Source organism: Dipodomys merriami, unplaced genomic scaffold (assembly GCF_024711535.1).
Source record: "Dipodomys merriami isolate MVZ:Mamm:240054 unplaced genomic scaffold, mDipMer1.0.p SCAF_795, whole genome shotgun sequence".
Classification (NCBI taxonomy): Eukaryota; Metazoa; Chordata; class Mammalia; order Rodentia; family Heteromyidae; genus Dipodomys; species Dipodomys merriami.
The window spans coordinates 77,617-96,576 of NW_027206396.1; the positions used below are offsets into that span (position 1 = coordinate 77,617).

The following is an 18,960-nucleotide window of genomic DNA, read 5'->3' on the forward strand; positions in this document are numbered from 1 at the left end:
GGATGGGAAGGGGAAACAAAGGAGGAGGCTACAATGCTTGATAAGAAATGTACTCATTATCTTGCCCATGTAATTGTAACCCCTCTGTACAGTATTTTCACAACTAAAAAAAAGAGAGAGAGGATGAGTATGCTGCTGCCAGCTGTGGGAGTGAGATTCGGGAATGGGGCCCTGGAGGTGGGGCAAGGCAAGTACTTCCCATGGTGGAGCTGAATTGATTGTGCCATACTCCTGGTTCCCTTAGTTCTTCCCCACCGGCCTGGGAGGTGGAGTATTGTCATTGGTATACTAGCTTTGGGAAATTTAAAAAGATTGAGTCTATAGTAGTACAAAATAATAAGAACAAGTGCATCACATCATTTGTCATGGGCCGGGATTCTACCTGCAGCCCTTACACAGTGGTCACTTCCTCAGAGCAGGCAGGAAGAGCCAGGCATTGAGTCATCAGGATAGAGGGCAGGATCGGCGCCATGGTCAGCAGGATCAGTAGCATGGTCCTGGTGGTGGTGGCAGACACCGTGTTGGAGGGTTTCCTCAGGTGCTTCTGCTGGGTAGCAGAAAACTCTGGCAGGAAACTCTGGCCTCCATTTCCTGTGAAAAAGCCTGCACGTGACTCTAAGTTGGGCTGAAGCCAGTCTTCTTGGCCTACATGCGTGAACAATACCAATGAGTATAAATTACCATCCTCAGAGCCTTGGGCACTGACTGTGACATCTTGAGCTAGGTAGACAATAGCACCAAGGAGAGGTAGCAGACTGGGAAGGGCGCACCTAGGACTCTATAGGTAGAAGGACGCCAAGGGTTTCCCTCCCCTGCCAAGATTTCCCTTGGTGGAGGCGCTTCCTGTCCGCTTCCCTGTGGCTTGAAAAGTGAAGGCCTCCCATCTCCATATGTCTCCACACCAACAAACTCCACATCCAAGCTTTAGCCCCTCTCTAACTACTCTCCACATGCTCCATGGCCCCAGAATAATCTGAGCCCTAGGAGCTCAGTAGCACTCATTTCCTTCCAGTAGCCTGATCCTGAGTGCCCTTTCCACTTCTTCCTCAGTGAACATGGTGCAGAAATCACTACCTCTCCATGCCCTCACCCCTCAACGAATGAGCCCAGAGATTGGCCTCAAATCCTGTTGGACATTGGACAAACAGCCCATTCTTTTCAACGTCCCACCTTTCACCCATCCTCTCATTAGCACACAAACATTGTGGCAGGCAGCAGAGTTGAATTCACCATCTCGCTCCAATGCATGCATTTGAGGACATACATGGATGAACATAGTGGTGTGCCACTGTGTCTTTGTGGATGAATGTGTATCCGTGTTGTGTCCATGAATGTATGTGAGGTCATGTGTATACCTCTCTCAATAGGTGTGTTGAACATTGGAGTCTCATGTGTAGGCTTCCAAATAGAGAAGACCTCGTCTGTGTCTACACTTGTGAAATTCCCACCCCCATGTGAAGCTCAGATCTTGCATTTCCTTTTTGTTTCTTTTGTTCATTGTTGGCTTGCATGGATTTGAGACAGAATCTCTTGCCTAGGTCAGACTAGCCTTGAACTTGGTATCCTCCTCCAGGAGGCTCCCACTGCAGGAATAAGTGGCCTAGACAAGGACAACTGGTTGGCAGTTTATTCTCTGTCTAGACACAATGTGCAGGGGCTGAATGTCTACAAGAGTGCAGTGAAAATGATGGACACCAGCTGTAGGGTTCCCAAGCCTTGGATGGGCAGAGTCCTTTCAGTGTATGACATCCTCAAGCAGGTGCTGGGTGGAAGCCCTAGGAGTGAGTGGGTGACTGGAGGAGGCAGGCAAGCACAGGCACTTGTACATGGGGAGACAATTAAACTGGAAGGAGGGATCGGGTGTGAGCCCAGTAAGTGGTCCTCATTACCACGACATTAACTGGACAGAGGACAGAGGTTGGAGTGTGTCTAGTTTTGCTCCTGACCTGTCACAGGGCCCAGCCAGCACCCAGAGGCCATTTGCAGAGGTCTGGTCTGAGGCTGAGGCTCAGCAGAGGGGCCCTCTATTGATGCTGTCATCTCCAGAGGTGTCACAAAGCACCAGGCAGTATTTAGGGATGCTGTGCGGCTGAGCCAGCTGAGTTGTATGGAAAGCTGAGGGGCAGCAGGATGTTCTCCTGCTGCCCACTATTCCGCAGAACAACTCCACTGGGAGAAATTGAGATCATTAGGAGGCGATGGGTCATCCCCTGTCCCGGTCGCCTGAGCAGAACTGCATCTTGCACTCCACAGGTGAATCAAGGAGGAGGGAGGGTGTGGAGGAAGAGTGAGTCCCCTCACCTACTACCTTCTGGCAGCCTCAGATCCCATGTGTATTTGACATTCTTGAGTTCGGTGTGTATACGTGTGTGTGTGTGTGTGTGTGTGTGTGTGTGTGTGCGCGCGCGCCCCAGACTATTTTCGTTGTATGGCCCAGAGACATTTGCTGTTTTGCTGCTGTTTCCATGTTTGAACTGTGTCTCATTTCTTCACAGCAATTACAGTGGGTGTTAGCCCCCACCCTTCCTAATCCCTGCAAGGCAGGATACCTGCAGGGAGGCAAAGTGAAGAAGCTAGTAGACCACTTAGTGCCTGCCCTGCTCTTCGGAGCTGCCTTGTTTATCCCTGTATTTCTGGGGACATATAGTACTTTCAGGACTGCCCATCACGTATTGAAGCTGCTGTATAAAAGGTAAGCGCCAGCTCTGATCCTCGGGACGGGCCCACGGGCTAGGCCTTGGCATGTGCTGCACTAATGCGGATCTGCTTGGATCCTGGCTACTGGCATGCTAGGACCAACATCCTCACTGCCTGAGGCTGGAGCGGTGCGATGGGCCCTGAACAGGCCTGTCCACATTATGACCTTACACCCCGGGGAGCGCAGGGCTGTGGGCAGAGCTGGGAGAAGCCCCTTCCCTCATGAAGGCCCCCTTCTCTACATTGAGGCCTCACATGGCTGAGACCGCAAGCAAACTCTTTTCCAACTTCACAATGGTGGTATATGTTCCATCTAGGGGTCCTGAACTACCTGAACCTCACTAGGAAGCCCAAGGGAAACGCTGCCTCCCCCGTTGCCCGTTCAGGTGTATGGGAGGAAGCTAGTGGGCTCATCAGCTTGTGTGGGGATGCATTTCCAGACGCTTGACACCACTCAGTGAAAGAACAGGGAAATCCTTGTCATCCTGAGCTCCATCCTGTGCTCAGGAAAACCACTGGGACTGTAGACATCATGTGCAGACACAGTATGTTTGACATTCTCATGGTGTCCCCTAGATACAGCCATTCCCGTGACAATGAGAAGAAGGAAGGCGCGCAGGAGCACCTGCAGCAGTGAGTGTGCCTGGGGGAGGAGGGAAGGCATGTGTCTTCAGAGTGGGTGCAGTGGAGAGCTGGCCTTGGAGAGGCCTGGGCAAAGGAAATGGCAGCCACTCCTGAAGGAAGACTCAAATCCAGGTAGAAATGTGTCCATGTAGGGAGTTAGTCTGGCTTGTTCTGTGCCTGAGGAGGGTGGAAGAAGCTTCTGGCACCATGACCAGGCAGTCCCACGTGCCTGCCCTGGGAAACCTCAGGACCACACAGAACGGGGAGGCCTACAGTGTGTCATCATGGACAATCCTCTAGGATTCCAGGGGCCTCCGTGAGTGCACAAGGGCCAGGATGTGCCCTGGTTGAGAGTCAGGCGAAGACCATTCACACATGGCTCTAGGTCATAGAGGTCACTAGATGCTACCTGAGTGACGACATTCTGGGTTCTCGAGACACTATGCATGAGGACAAAGCACCCCAGGGATGACTGTTTGGGGGCATGCCCAGGGACACTAGGAGGTGGTGTGGGTGGGGTGGGTCTCACTGTGATGTAGGTGGAGTAGCATCCCTTGTGTAGACAATGTCTGCAGTGCAGCCAGGTTACCAGGTCTGCCATGGGGTATAGGCAGGAGTAGGCCCAGGAGCCCAGCTCCCACACCTGTGCTTGAGGGGGTTCTGAGAGGAGGAGAGGCCCAACCTCTGACTCTGCTGCTTCTCCCACTACATCTAGAGCCTTTTTTATATTGGACTCGTGGATGAGAGTATACCCAGCGTGTTGGACTGAAGCACCAGACACGTCCTGCCTGCAACACCTGGGAACCTATTCACACTATGGCTCTGTGGAGGAGCAGCAGGCCCATCTTCTGCTCAGCCAGCTGGAGCACATGCATCTGAAGGAGCCAGAGCTGGAGGGTGAGTAGCATGGGCTGGCAAAGGAGAGAACAGGTGTGGGATTCCAAGCTTTGTCCACCTGAAGGCAGCTCCCATGCTACCATGGGGCCATCAACAGGACAGCCAGGGAACCTGGATGCCGTGGCATGAAACCTGTCCTGGCAGGGCTTCCTGGGGTGGAGTCCAGGGACTAGGGCTTCTCAGCAGGCAGGGGTCTCGTGGCCGTAGGAATGACTGAGGGGAAGGCAGTGCTGTAGGGGATCTTTTCTTGCAGCTGTTCCACCAACTGCCAGGCTTTATGAGAAAATCACTGTCCAACCACTGGCTCCAACACCCTGCGTAGAAGCAGTACTACCATGTCAGTCAGAGCTGGAGCTAGCTGTAGCCTCAGAGGCCCCCTCAGCTCCAGGAGCTGCAGTGGAGCGCCAACAAGAACCCCATGCAGACGGATGTTCTGACTCACCTCGATCAACTGTGACCGAAGAGATCAATCCACCTGCAGGTCAGCCAATGGCCCACAGCCTTGCACCATCTCCAGCACCAAGTCTGGATCTTGACCTGCAATACTCAAGTCTTATTCTATCAAATGAAGGAAGAATGGCTGATCCCTCAGTGCCAGGGGCACTTAGCCCAGTGGTAGCAATGGCTCTAGAGCCAGCCATTGATGCACCAATACATGCCAGTGATGAGGGTATGCCAGTGCCCACTCCAGAAGCCCAGCTGCCTGAAGGCCAGTGTGACCCAATTCTGCAACCCGCCCAAGAAGGAGACGCATCTGCAGTTCAACCAGAGCCCTCCAAACCTATTGTAGTGAGCAGCTCAGGGCCAGAGCTAGACGCTCCAGGAGATGAAAGCCTGGAGTCTGTTCTCAGTCCATCTGGGGAGCAAGTGGAGGCTCTGGGTCCATCTGGGGAGCAAGTGGAGTCTCTGGGTTCATCTGGGGAGCAAGTGGAGTCTCTTGGTCCATCTGGGGAGCAAGTGGAGTCTCTGGGTCCATCTGGGGAGCAAGTGGAGTCTCTCGGTCCATCTGGGGAGCAAGTGGAGTCTCTCGGTCCATCTGGGGAGCAAGTGGAGTCTCTCGGTCCATCTGGGGAGCAAGTGGAGTCTCTCGGTCCATCTGGGGAGCAAGTGGAGTCTCTCGGTCCATCTGGGGAGCAAGTGGAGTCTCTCGGTCCATCTGGGGAGCAAGTGGAGTCTCTCGGTCCATCTGGGGAGCAAGGGGAGTCTCTCGGTCCATCTGGGAAGCAAGTGCAGTCTTGCCCCCTTGCTGGAGAGGCTGACTGCCTTGAGTCTGGTGCTGAGCAGCCAGAGCCACCCGTACAGGAGCCTCTGCCGCCCAGCCGGGATGTAGCACCCGTCCCATCTGTGCAGCTGGAAGCTGACACAGGCTTAGGAGGGGACATTCATCCAGTTACTTATTTTGAGCCGCCAGTGGCTGAAGACGCCGATGGTGTTCTGCCCTGTGCTGCTGAGGAAGAGCCTGCTCGCCCACCAGCTAGTGCGGCAGACAGGCCTGCGGAAACAGACCCAGCTCCCTGGGAGTGTGTGGAGATGGAGGATGTGCAGATTTCCTCCAGGGGGCCATCCCGGATGGAATTAGACATGATGGAATTAGACAGTGACGAGGAGACAGGTCGAGTGCTAGATTGGCTGCCCGAAGAGAAGGCAGATCAGTTCTCCATCATGGCCATCGTAAGTAGCTTGGCAGGGCTGGGCGTGTGGGCTTTCCTTTGCACCTCTACTGCCACACCTGCCTCAGGGCAGAGTCATGCTGACCATTCATTTCATCTTTTCAGAAACTGTTCAAAAAACTCCTCCCTTACCACCTTTTGACCTTTGTGTATGTCCATCCTGACCAAAAGGAGTGTCTGGAGCGCCTGGCACCCACTCTGCTTCCCATACTGGAGCACTGTGAGCAGGTCTCCAGTTGTGTGATCACCACGTGCCTCGGGGACCACAGCATGGAGGCAGCAGAGAGAGCCCAAGTGGTGCAGCACTGGATAGAGGTGGCTCTGGTAAGAGCAGGAGGGGCCCGGGGGCTCTTCTTCCCTTTCCCACTCCCACCAGGGGGCTGCCTGCTCCCTCACAGCCTCTGCCTAACCTACAGCCCTCCTCCTACTCTGCCCTCACTTGGGCTGTGTGCATTCCTGCCCTGCTTCCACTGTCATTCCCCTCCCCCAAGCTGTCCCAGTTCAGCCTAGTAACAAAGGCCCAGCCCCAGGCCAAGCAGGAGCCCAGGAGTTTCCTCCACAGCTCTCCTCACCCATTCTTCACTCCTAGGAGTGCCACCTTCTGAGGAACAGCTGCACCCTCGTTCCCATCATGTGTGCTCTGCAGAGCAGCCAGCTCCAAGGCCTGAAGAAGACGTGGAGATTGATTGGCAGGTGGGTGCACCTTTCTCCTGGGCAACCCTTGCTTCCTCAGCCTAGCGTCCCTCATCTGGGAGCCCAGTGGCAATTCCCCATGGCAGGGACTGCGGCTCTGCCCAACTCAGACACCTATGACCTTGCTTAGGATTTGCCTGTGTGGTTGGGATTCCTTTTGTGCCATACTTTTTCCTTCGGACACAACATGCCCACACCCGTCTGTGCAGTGCTCTTCCAAACAAAACCACACTGGAAATTGGGTGAAACTGGAGGTTTCCCCTCAAGACTTGGCTCCAAACCATGTGACCTTAGGATCACAGTGGATCTCCTTGCACAGCTCTGTTCCCATTAGGATGAAGTCCTGCCCCAAAATGGGCAATGCATTCACACTCCTCCCCTCTCTCGCCCTCTCCCATCTGTCACCTTGTCTCTGTCCCTCCTCCAGGGAGAGTCGGAAGACGTTCCAGGAGCTGAAGAAGATGTATTGCCACGAGCAGGTGTACAAGGTGGTATGAGCCCCAGAATAACTTTTGGTCCAGGGAGGGCGGGCGAGGATTTGCTTTCTGATGGAATTCTAGGAGAGTATCCAACATAGCTTGTCTAGAAGCATCCATCATGGGCTTGGGGCTAGGATAGATTGTATGGGAACAGGAGGCCCCTGGGGACCCAATGGAGTCAGTGGAAGAGGAGGCAAGCTGGGTGCCTGAGGAGGTTGGAGGAAGTGATAGGATTGGGGATGTCCACTTTCCTGTCCAGCTTCCTCCTGAGTGTGGCCTGTGATGAGGCTGCCTCTCTACAACCTGCCTGCCTGGCACCGCCAAGCCAGGCCCTGGCTTGGTTTCTGGGTGGCCTTCCCATCCCAGGAGGGAAGCCTTGCCAGTCACGTGGGTCAGCGGGTTCCTCCAGACCAGGCAGCCACAGAAACATCTTTTAGGGCACGCAAATGTCCACATCCACCCTGGAGACAGGCCCTGCCAGGCTCTCTAGCCTGCTCAGGGCTACAGTGCTGATGGTCACAAGGAGCCTGAGATCTAAAGGCCCAAGCCAAAGCTGTCACACCCCATGGAAAGAAGGGACTCTGGAAGATTGAATGGTTAGAGAATGAAAGCTTTTTACTCCCATGCCCAATGCTGCCAGAGGCAAGAGCCCAAACACAGGACCCTCTGGAAGAAACTCAAGAGAGGCCTCAGGAAGCCTCAGCAACTGGTGAGTAGTGTGCGAGCCTGAGACCAGGGGCTTCCTAGAAGGAGGAGTTGAGGGGCTTCCCCCAACACAACCGACCAGTTGGCCCACTCCCTTATTGCCCCATTACACCCTGCCTCTGCTCAGATGGCATGTTGCAGGAATGCATTGCAGCCACCACAGTAAGGAATGCAAGAGCACAGGAGCAGGTGAAGGGCAGGGCCACAGACCTTGCATGGGTGTCAAGTGTCAGCCCTGGAGGGGACCAGGCCAGATGGATTTCCCCATGCAGGGCTGTGTCTTTGGTATGGGGTAGAGGGTGGATCATTGAGGAATGAGCCTGTCTTGCCCCAAGTTCTGCTAGATAGATGGCTCCATGGGACTGGGGTAAGTCGGGTTCTTGCGAGGAGCTTAACAGGACCCTTCTGATCTTTCTGCACCCAATGCCACAGGAGTATCCCGAGGGCACAGTCCCTTACCTGGGCACCATCCTCAGTCACCTGGCCTCACTGCACAAAGACCAAGATTCCAAGGATGTGAGTGAACAGGGCCCCAGCCCTGGGAAAGCAGATTGGGGACAAAGAGCCTCTCCCTGCCCCTTGGCCTCCAGCAAGAGCCCACGTCTTCCCCAGCCCCAGAGTGCCAAGCACCACAGCAATCCTACTTATGATGCCCTATGCCCTCAGACCTCAGTGCTGCTGATGACATTTGGCCATGTCTCAGAGGGAGGTCAGTGAGGGTGGCAGTGTGACAGCAGGTGCTCAAGCTGACATAGCATGTGGGAATAGCATGGCCTTGTCCCTGAAGCCTCAGTCTCTGCCATGTCCACAGAGAATTGAGCAGTGAGCAACCTGTCCTCAGGCCCCTGGCATCCCTGCCCTAGACTGAGAGCAATCCTAGTCCAGCTGTGCACCCAGCCTGCCCTCTGCTGGAAGGACTTGGTAGGGCGCCAAGTGGAAACAGCATTTTCTTAGCACATATTCTTTGCTCTGCAGGGCTCTTGGCTGAACATAAAAAGACGACGAGAGGTGAGAAAATGACACCTTCCTCTGCAGGCAGCCAGCTGTGCGGGTCCCTTAGGTCCTTCCTTCCCTCTGATGTGGATGGTCACATCACTTGTCCTCCAGAGGTCAGGAGATGGGGCCTTGAGCTGGGGATCTAGGACAGCTTGCTGGGGTTGGGCACTGGATCTCAGTAGAGAAAGGCGAGTGTGTTGGGGAGAGACAAGAGTGAAGCCAAGTGAAGACCTGAAGTCAGCTGCCTGGCCTACCTTGCCCTGGTCCAGGTCCATCACCACTGTGTCCTTTCTCTCAACCAGGAATTCAAGGTGATGGCCCTGGTCAAGGAACTACAGGGCTCATGTAAGGAGCTCGAGGTAGTTCCTGACATGAAGTTCGTATCTTGGTTTAATAATATGAACCACCTGAATCAATTGGAAAGGTGAGCTGGGGTAGGCAATGGGGGCAACAAACATGGGAATCCCCAGCACCAGTCCATGAGAGCCTGTTGCCTGAGTCAGCCTCCCACCAGACCTGTTGAAGGAAGGGTGTATGAGCTCCTGAGTCCCCAGGGCCCCTGGGAGGGAACCCCCAGGGTGGAGCCTGCTGTCCAACCAGCTACTTCTTGTCTTAGCTCCAAGCTATCCAGGGAGCTGGAGCCTCCCCGCCGGGTACTTGTCCTGAGCAGGAACAACAAGAGGAGCCCTCCCCTGCGGAAGCGCTCAGGAAAGTAAGTACATTGGCCCAGGGGCCAGGGACTCCCCAGGGTCTGGGTGGTGGGACAGGCAGCCTGATGAGCTGGGGCTGCCCTCCCACCAACTGCCACACAAGCCTTTGTCTGGGTGGTGTGGCCTGACCTCTGCCCACCTCACTTCCTTCATTGGGGTCCCACGGTGGTCCTCAGAGGATTGGGCACATGGCTACTTGCAAATGAACATTAATGAAGGCTGCCTCAAGCCCAGAGGGCAGTGGGTGTGGGACAGCCCTGTGGGCTCAGGGAAGCCCTGGAATTAAGGCAATCTCTCCATTCAGTTGCCAGGCTTCAACAAGAAAGCTCAGTGACAATGGCAGCTCCCAGTGGGAGACAAATGAACAGCTCAGCGGTGGAAGGGGCAGCCATGTACCCAGCGTGCACTTGAGCTGCTCACCCAAGCCTTCTTCACACTGCAACATGGCAAAGATGACAGAATATGAGGGAATCTTGCCGTTCCTGAGCCCCCAGCCCACCAAGAGAGCTGGGCATGGGGCTCTATCCTAGGCTGCCCTTTCATCAGCCACAATTTTGCCTGATTTCCAGTAAAAGATTAAATTGAAACACTAATAGTCTGTTTATATAATTTCTCAGCAATAACATGGTTTTTGTGGGTGCTTTTCTTTCTTTGCCTTAGTTAATGGCAGAGACTTCCACATATCCTACTTGAAGATGAAATCTTTTCAGGCTTGGAGGTCATTTTTTGCAGAATGAGGAAGAACAGGTCCCGCTCGGGGCTAGGTTTGGAAGTGTTCTCACGGACCATTCCACAAGCCTTGAAATCTGAGTGTTGAAACGTCTCCTGTGCAACAGCCTTGATCTATATGGGAATCCACCCTCAATCTGCTGGGAGGGACTGGAGTCACGATGCACAACTGCAGGACCCTGGGGGAAAATCAAAGAGAGGCCACCAGACCCAGGGCAGTGCTCTAGGGAGGGAGACACTGAGCTGCAAAAAGAGCTAAAGACAGTCACACCAAAATCACAGTTCTTCCAAAGCAAGTACCTGCCTAAATCCCTAAGTACACTGATGAAGGGAAACACAGGGAAACATGGAAATGACCTGACATCACGGAACATAATCAGTCAAATGCCAGAGCCCTAGGTAATATAAATCCTCTTCACCCATCATTTCACTGAGATCAAATAATTCTTCTATAGTTGCCCTCCTGGGCACTTATTCAGGTTACTGGAAGACTTGTCATCTTTGTTCCATTAGACAGTTGAAGATAGCAGCCATGGCAAGAGCATTTCACCTTTATTTTTCCTTCACTATCCCCAAGTTTCAGTGGACAAAATGCCCAGCAGGCCAAGCAGACAAACATGACCAGCAAGGAACTTAGGGGCTGTGCACCTAGAATCCTTCATAGAACATGTCCTATAGAGGTCACGAGATTGTTACCCAGGTATTTGTGGTTTTAATTGTTACAGAAATGTTTGTGGTTTATGCACTTGCAAAATAACTGCTAAGGTTCACTTCTCTACACCAGCTTGCTTGCACCTACTCTAACAGAATGCATGTTTAGCCTTTATAAACATGGAGCTACCTGAGTTTGGGGCTGCTCACTCCCAAGTTGAGTTAGCACCAGTCTGTCCATCCAGTAAACTCCAGCTTTTAAAGATAGTGTTCAGCATCACTGAGTTTGCCCAGCGGGTCAGTCCACCTCCACCTGACCCCATTTGTGTTTAAAACTGTGTGAAAACAAGAGCCCCAGAATTGATTCCCCAGGCTGGAGTCAAAACTGCAATTCTCTCAATCTCTGACATCTTAGTGAAGTAGGGATGCTGGGTCTAACCAGTGCCATCATGGCCACATAGTGGATAGCATACTGGGTTTAACTGGGGCCATCTTGACTTCCAGGTGAAGGAAGAGGAATTCCCATTCCCCCCCCCCCCCAGGTGCTGGGCATGCCTGAATTGGGAGAGGCAGGGGTGGGGACTTGGATAATGTGTTACTGGACCGTGCTCTGAACTTTCCTGTGCCCTGTCCCCTGACGTGACACTATTTTAGGGCAGACAGCTCAGAAGCCTTTAAGCCAGGCCTCATGTGCTGTGTCCATATCCTGACTCTCCTCTGATCAACATGGCCTCCATTGTGGTTGATATGGGTTGTTGGTATGGTTTTTCTGCTCTTTATTTCTTCTCTGGTCTCCCGACTCAGTTTTCTAACAGTGTGAAGTGTCTTCACAGGACTGCAAGTCTTTGCGACAGGAGTCTGCCTGCAGATGCCAACTTTTTAATGAAGACTCCCAATTTGGCCTCTCAAAAGGTGGCTTCTCTGGATCTTCCAAGTGGTTTTACTTTACAACAGTAGTCCCTCCTCTTGCCTGATCAAGGAACACATCCTGCCTCTGTCATTTCTTCCCAAAAAGATACTGGTAGGAAAGAAACTCATGTGATTAAGTCCTGTCTTGTTATGAGTGTCGATGTATGCAAATTGTCCACAAGAGATAAAATGACCTCCTAGTGTTTAAAGGGGAAAGCAATCAAATCACAAGAAAGACAAATTCTGACCAGTCTTTGATTCTGAAAATAATGGCTTTGTCCTGACACTATTACACTCACCACTGCAATTATGTTTATTAAGACAGTGCCATCTAGACCCTTACCTACCAATGAACCATCCTTGAGTTACAGATATTCAGGTCATACTTCATTTTTGATTGAGAGTCTAGGTGTAGGAGAAAAGAGTTCCTCAACTCCACGTATTAGTTTGCTCATGAGAGGACTTGATTTGACTTAAGACCCTTTTCCTCTTGCAAAAGTATGTGAAAATACATAGCATATAAAGCCACCGGCTTTTGGTTTGAATTGTTTGCTGTGGGAGATAAGAAGTAGCATTCCCTTCATAGTCTTATCTGTAGAAATTAAAGATCCAGGAGATATTGGCAAATAAAAGGGGAAAACATGTAGCAAAGCCTTCTGATTAAGGAGACCACAACCAGGCCAGGATGCCAACATGGCTGTATCTTCATCTAGGTATCTGTTGAGAAGCTACTGTGGGCCATGATCTCTACCAAGTCCTTTATACCTTCCCTAAAGTCTTCCCTACAGTCTGGTGAGGTGGACATTGGTATTCCATCTTGCTAAGGAGAAAGTTGTGCCTGTGCCAGCTCACACAGCTTGCCATGAGCTGAAGTGTTTTGGCAGGAGATGGCACAGTTTTCAGGCCCAGGAGGCCAGTGTTGCAAAGGCTGAGGGTCTTACTGCAAACTCTTTCTCATTCACACTGTGGCCATGCATCCTGGCACATAGCATCCTGAAGCCCTGAGGAGCTCAGCTCCACACAGTATCCTTGTTCTCACATTATGAGTAAATCATTATAAGATGCATGCACAATGAACCAGATTAACGTAACAGAAACTCAAGCATCTAGTGAAACATTTTGTTTGTTTCAGGGGTTTTTTTGTGTGTGTATGCTGGTCCTGAGGCTTGAACTCAGGGCCTATGTGCTTTTAGGCCTTAGCTTTTAGGCTCAAGGCTAGTGCTCTACCACGTGAAATGCTGCTCAAGTTCCAGCTTCCTTGGTGGCTAACTGGCGGCAAGTCTCACCTCATCCTGCTCAGGCTGGCTGGAAACCAAGATCCCCAGAACTCAGCCTCCTGAGATGCTAGTGTTACAGGTGTGAGCCACTGGCTCCAGGCTCAAACTAAATTTGAGTAGCACCGTCTCCTATTTCATTGGAAGATTCCAAACTAAATGGGACTGATCTGAAGGAAAGTTAGTGACATGAAATCTCATCCTGTTCAAGCATAGCATCTAATGTAATCTTGCTAAATAGTAAGCCATCACTGGAGAATCGATGAACACATGAAGCCATCCATCTGACATACAAATTAATCAAATTAGGATATGAAATGGAAATTGAACACATTCATGTAATCCCATGTACCCAGGTCAAGGCCCAGCTGTGTGGCCACATACCTGATGAAGGAGTTCATCTAAGAGGGGCTTCCAGCAACACAAACTACAACCAGAGAACAAGGATGCCCTCAGCACACTGCTGCCAGCACAGGTCTTTAGAGCCAAGACTTCTCACCAGGAACTTCAGTGGTATTCAGTAAACAGACTTTCAGTATAAGTCTCTTGGCCTGATTCAGGAAGTTTCCTATCTGTATATCTGTATCCATTATATACTAAAGTTGTAAAAGATCATTCGGGGTCAATGCAGCTTATTCAAGTAATTTCCTGTATTGCTAGTTCATATACTTGACATTTGTAAAAATATAATAAACTCATAATGGCATGTACCTGTCACCTCTCTACTATCTGTGAGCAGACCTGGCAGTATCACAGAGAAGATTAGTGTAAAGCAAATTGCTAGAATGAAAGCCTGGGCTTTTACCTTGACATCGCCAAACCTAGCTGGGAAGTTGTGTGTGCTGGTGCTGAGGCTGAAGTGGTAGAGAACATTTTCCTTCATGGTTGCTAGGTTTGGATTGGAAAGCTGAGTGAGGCAGTCCCTGTTAGAAACAAGAAAATGAGTTGATATTGTTCAACCATGTTGGAAAGCAGTATGGAGGTTCCACAAAAGACTGCACATAGAGCCCCCTTATGACCCAGCAATCCCACTTTTAGGCATTTACCCAAATGATCACAAACAAGACCACACTAAAGCTACCAGCACAACTATGTTTATTACAGCATTATTTACCATAGCTAAGATATGGAACTAACCCAGATACCTCTCAGTAGATGAATGAATGAAGAAAATGTGGTATATACACAAAATTGAATTCTATACTTCCATCAGAAAGAATGACATTGCCCCATTTGTTAGAAAATGGAAAGACTTGGAAAAAATTATATTAATTGAAGTAAGCCAGGCGCAAAGAAACAAAGGTCCTATGGTTTCTCTTATTTGCAATAATGAGTATATGTCTGGAACAATCAGAAAAGGTCAAAAAGCTATGTACATATGACCAGATAAGATGATGTTAAGTGAAATGAACTCCAAGATAGGGACACAAGTCGTTTTTTCTTGCTATTGTTTCTAACATATTCATAAGGCACCATGTGATTTTTTGTTGTTGTTTTGTATGTTCCTCTGCCTATTTTCACTGTATTTGATATTGGTATAATTTGAGGAGGGGAAGGGAAAAAACAAAAAGTTTTAATAGGGATACAGGTTGACCCATTGCAACAATGATATGTAGAAGACACTGTTGAAAAACAAACTTTACAATTTAGGCAGGGGTGGGGGGTAGAGGGGAGTGTAGTTGTGGAGGTGGGAAGGAAGAGATGGAAAAAAACAAAGGAGAGGCAACAATCCTTGAAAAGAAATGTACTTACTACCTTGCTCATGTGACTGTAACCCCTCTGTACAGTATTTTCACAATAAAAACTTACTTTAAAAAAAAGAAGAAAAGGGAAGAGAAAAGACAAGACTACTCATTCCAAGTCTGTAGGCTGTAGCCTTTTTCCTGGATCTCAGTTAATAGTCCCACAACCCACTTCACCCTTTGTATCTCACCACGATCTTGACACCAAAAAGTCCTTTTTGATTAGCTGGATTTTTCATAGTTATTAATCATAATATGCTGGCTATTTTCAGTAAATTCTGAAAACCAGAGAAATGATAGTGGTTGGATCTAGAGGAAAATTTCCCCAGCAACCACTGCTTGCTTATCTTCATCTAACTTTGATTCCCCCGGCATTTGTAAAACACTTCTTTGAAAATGCCAGCCATTAAGACCCTGCCAGGGGAGCTTTGAAAAGGAGAGTTTGTTGTTGTTTTTGCAGTGCTGAGGGTTGAACTCTGGACCTCACTCCTGCTAGGGAAGTGCTCTACCACCAGGCTACATGCCCAGCCTGGGAATGACTTCTAGAAGTACAGTCCTTCGTCCTGTAACACCAGGAAACAAAAGCCAAGCACAGTGCAGACAAAGAGTATTTATGATCAGTCAGATGAGCAAAAGAAGAGGTTTTCCTAGTGTTGGGTGGTACTGTGGGCAATGGGGTTAGAGGCCCTGTGCTGGCCTCAAGGAAGGATCCTGGGTTGTACACCTCTGGCAATGCCTTCAGGCTTTCTGCAGTACCCACTGACCAGATGCTCCCAACTTTTATGTTATTCTGGATCCTGGGAACCATCAGGAGCAGCACTGTCCACAATGGTCAGATGGACTGGCCTTCTCTGTGTTCTGCCTCTCCTATGGTCATCACACAGGGTATATAATCTGGTGAGTGGCCCAGGTGTCCTTATCAATAGATCACAGACCAGTGCCTTGACTTCCAACCACTCCTGCCCTACCCTCTCTCCACCTCCCATGCAGCTGGCACCAGACCAAAATTTACTGGCACTTTAAGAGGTGAGGGCCAGGCTGGTCTCCTCCCTAACTCTAAGCTATGACCCATTTTGCATATTACCTATGTCCCAGGATCAGATACTTTCCTACCAATCTCCACCAGGCAAAACCAGCATTCTCATGGACCATTACACACGTCCTAACAGGGGAGTGACACAGCTCCAGCTTTGGCCAGACGCTCCCCCGGTATATGTTTTCCCCAGTCTGACTTGTGCTGGTGTTGAGCCATCTCTGTCTATTTCTATTCACTGAGAGAAGAAGGGATTGGGAGATCCTGGAGAGTCACAGTCCCCAGGGATCCTTAAGACAGACAGGTGGTCAGAGAAGCCAATTTCCTGGTCCTGGCCTCACCTCTGCTGGCACCTTCCTGAGTCTACTTCCTCCTTCCCCTGGTATTCATTGGACTTTGAGGCTTCCACCTCCTGACCTTCCTCCCTTCATCTCAGCCCTCTGCTTAGCCAGGACTATTTAACAACTTCATGGGCAATGGCAGTTGAAAGCTCGGTTGAGAAAGGGCTAAGGGTGACCATGTACACTGGAGGAGGTAGGGGTGATGGTCTGAGGTTATCCACAGGGGCCTTGAATCAATATAAACACCAGAGGAGAGCTGGGCGCTGGTGGCTCACGCCTGTAATCCTAGCTACTCAGGAGGCTGAGATCTGAGGATCGCGGTTCAAAGCCAGCCTGGGCAGGAGAGACCGTGAGACTCCTATCTCCAATAAACCACCAGAAAACCAGAAGTGGCGCTGTAGCTCAAGTGGTAGAGCGCTCGCCTTGAGCTGAAGAGCTGAGGGACAGCGCCCAGGCCCAGAGTTCAAGCCCCACGACCGACAAAAAAAAAAAGACCAGAGGAGAGAGAAGAAAGATGTCACCTCCTGTGCCAACTGGAGCCTCATGGAATGACAATGATGAACCAATTAACACACCCTGTGAACTCACCTGTCCCCAGAGGCTACCTGGTGAAACGTGAGCTAATAGTCCAGGTGGAATATGGGCACTAGTACAGGAACCCTCTTATGCACAGTGAGAGCGAGGTAGTGACAAGAGCCCTCCCACCTGCCTGTTGCAAGCTGAGAATATGCTGCCCAGGAGACTCAAATATTTGCAAACCTCTCCCCTTAAAATCTTGATTTTTCTGGGTGCTGGTATCTCATGCCTATCATCTTAGCTACTGAGATCTGAGGCAGACAAATCAGTTCAAAGGCAGACAAATCAGAAAGATTCTTATCTCCAAGTAACCAGCAAAAAGTTGAAAGTGGAGCTATGGCCCAAGTGGTAGAGAGCTAACTTGAGGAGAAAAAGCACCCTGGCTGTTGGGTCTTCGTCCGTCCTTGGACAGATGGGGTCCAAGGAAAGGTAAGTGCGAAGTGCAGCTGCTCGCCTGCCCGTTCCCCAGCCTCCCTTAGCCCCAGAGACAATCAGATGCCGCGGGAAGTCAAACCAAGCAGGAACTCGTTTATTAACAGGGAGCATCCCCTTTTTAAAGCAAAAGACTGCGTGGGAAGGGAGGAAATGAACCAACCAATCACTGAAAGGCCATACCTTATCATGCACCTAAGTTTCCATGAGTTGTTTACACACTGAGCCTAAACAAATCCGGCTCTGCCCACTCAACTTCCTCTCAGGGCCATCTTTGCTGCCTACGTTCCCCACAGATTTCCCCACACCAGGCCTTTAAATTCAGTATTGCCGTGTGTGTGTGTGTGTGTGTGTGTGTGTGTGTGTGTGTGTGTGTGTGTGTGTGTGTGTGTGTGTGTGTGCGCTCACATCTGTGTGTGTGTGCATGGGGCATGCACTGGTGTGCACGCACATACACACAAATCAATGTATCAGTGTGAACCTAGCATGTTCTGTGAAGGAGTAATGGTCCCTTCATGATTCCTGACTAGAAACCAGACTGGAGAAGCTATGGTGGGGAATGACAGAGCTAAGGTCTAGTACAAGGAGACAAAATGCACATAAACTCTAGGTGCTAATAAATATCCATTAAAATTATACTTTTAGCCACGTGCTGGTGGCTCATACCTGCAATCCTCACAAGTCAGTAGGCTAAGGTCTGAGGATCACAGTTTAAGCCAACCCAGACTAGAAAGTCCATGAGTCTCTATGTCTAATTATCTACCAGAAAATTGGAAGTAGAGCTGTGGCTCAAAGTGGTAGAAGGCTGGCTTTGAGAAAAACAAATTCAGGGCAGCACCAAGGCTGAATTCAAGCCTCAAGACTGACCAAAAATAAATGAATGAATGAATGAAGAAATGAAGAAATAGGTAAATAAAGAAGATTCTTAATTACTTTGTCAAAAACCCCAAGCTTGAAACCCCTTATGACAAAATGAAGCTAAAACTAGTGAGGTTTGACATGACTATACAAACGATAAACCACGAACTGTCACCATGGAAAGATCTCATTCCACAAGGAGCCCTTGGTACCTCCCTAGAATCTACCCAGATGTCAAATCATGTGTCCCACCAGAACAATAGCATCTTCTCTTGGTTTATCTGTTCCAAGTTATCACCTTTGGAAGTCACACACCTGAGCAACATTATTAGCGTCCTACTGGCTTAGTGAAGACAACAACCCTGATGTGTAGATTGTGATCACAGTTGCCTGGCTTTCTTCAGAAAACTTCTGAGGGCCACTTTAGCTGAAAATACTGAGTGTTTACTAGAAGCTATGGCTATCTGATGGATGGTTAAAGTGAGAGAAAGCCTTGAAATGTCCATCTTCATCTCATTCTGACCCTTTGCTACACTGACCTGTGAGGCAGATCCTACTCAGTAGTGCATGTAGCCACGTCGATCATTTTTTTCAACATCTGTATACAAAACTATTGTCTGTTAGAGCTGGTCTGTGTTTCTTCTACCACACCCAGGCCATACCAGGAGGTCAGGGTATTACAACTATGAGTAATTTGGCTGTTCCCGGGTTCAAGCATTGCTCTTCTGAAAACCTCAAGGCAGGATGCTTGCACACAAGAAGAAAAACATCTTTGACACATCCACGACCAATGGAAATTCACCAAACTCATTAGCCATGCTAATTATTGAACAATGAGCTGCAGACTAGCTCACCATGGTACACTGCTTTATTCCTACAGTGCAAGCTCAAATCCCAGTAAAGAGCTGGGCACTAATGGCTAGCACCCCATAAACTTAGCTACT

The 18,960-nt window shown here is 50.0% G+C and overlaps 1 protein-coding gene and 1 long non-coding RNA gene across 4 annotated transcripts in view; one reads left to right on the top strand and one right to left on the bottom strand.

The window, feature by feature from the left end:
* On the top strand, positions 1 to 10,064 carry LOC138818922 (uncharacterized). 3 transcript variants are annotated; one of them, XM_070010036.1, is made up of 14 exons: positions 5 to 2,253; positions 2,496 to 2,692; positions 3,274 to 3,330; positions 4,037 to 4,218; positions 4,472 to 5,889; positions 5,994 to 6,212; positions 6,478 to 6,581; positions 7,009 to 7,069; positions 7,701 to 7,769; positions 8,198 to 8,281; positions 8,741 to 8,773; positions 9,064 to 9,185; positions 9,378 to 9,473; positions 9,776 to 10,064. In XM_070010036.1, the coding sequence occupies exons 1-14, from the start codon at positions 2,131 to 2,133 to the stop codon at positions 9,999 to 10,001; spliced, it is 2,991 nt and encodes a 996-aa protein (XP_069866137.1). In that variant the 5' UTR covers positions 5 to 2,130; the 3' UTR covers positions 10,002 to 10,064. The 3 variants fall into 3 exon arrangements, with proteins under 3 accessions (XP_069866140.1, XP_069866137.1, XP_069866138.1); XM_070010037.1 differs by having other exon boundaries at positions 6,060 to 6,212; XM_070010039.1 differs by lacking the exon at positions 9,064 to 9,185 and having other exon boundaries at positions 1 to 2,253; positions 9,776 to 9,907.
* LOC138818927 (uncharacterized) overlaps positions 10,018 to 18,960 on the bottom strand; it is an 18,369-nt gene continuing 9,426 nt past the window's right edge. Inside the window, exons 3-4 of the long non-coding RNA XR_011369271.1 lie at positions 13,840 to 13,957; positions 10,018 to 10,379 (exon numbers count right to left, since the gene is read on the bottom strand). This is a non-coding gene — a long non-coding RNA (uncharacterized lncRNA). The remainder of the gene's footprint in view (positions 10,380 to 13,839; positions 13,958 to 18,960) is intronic.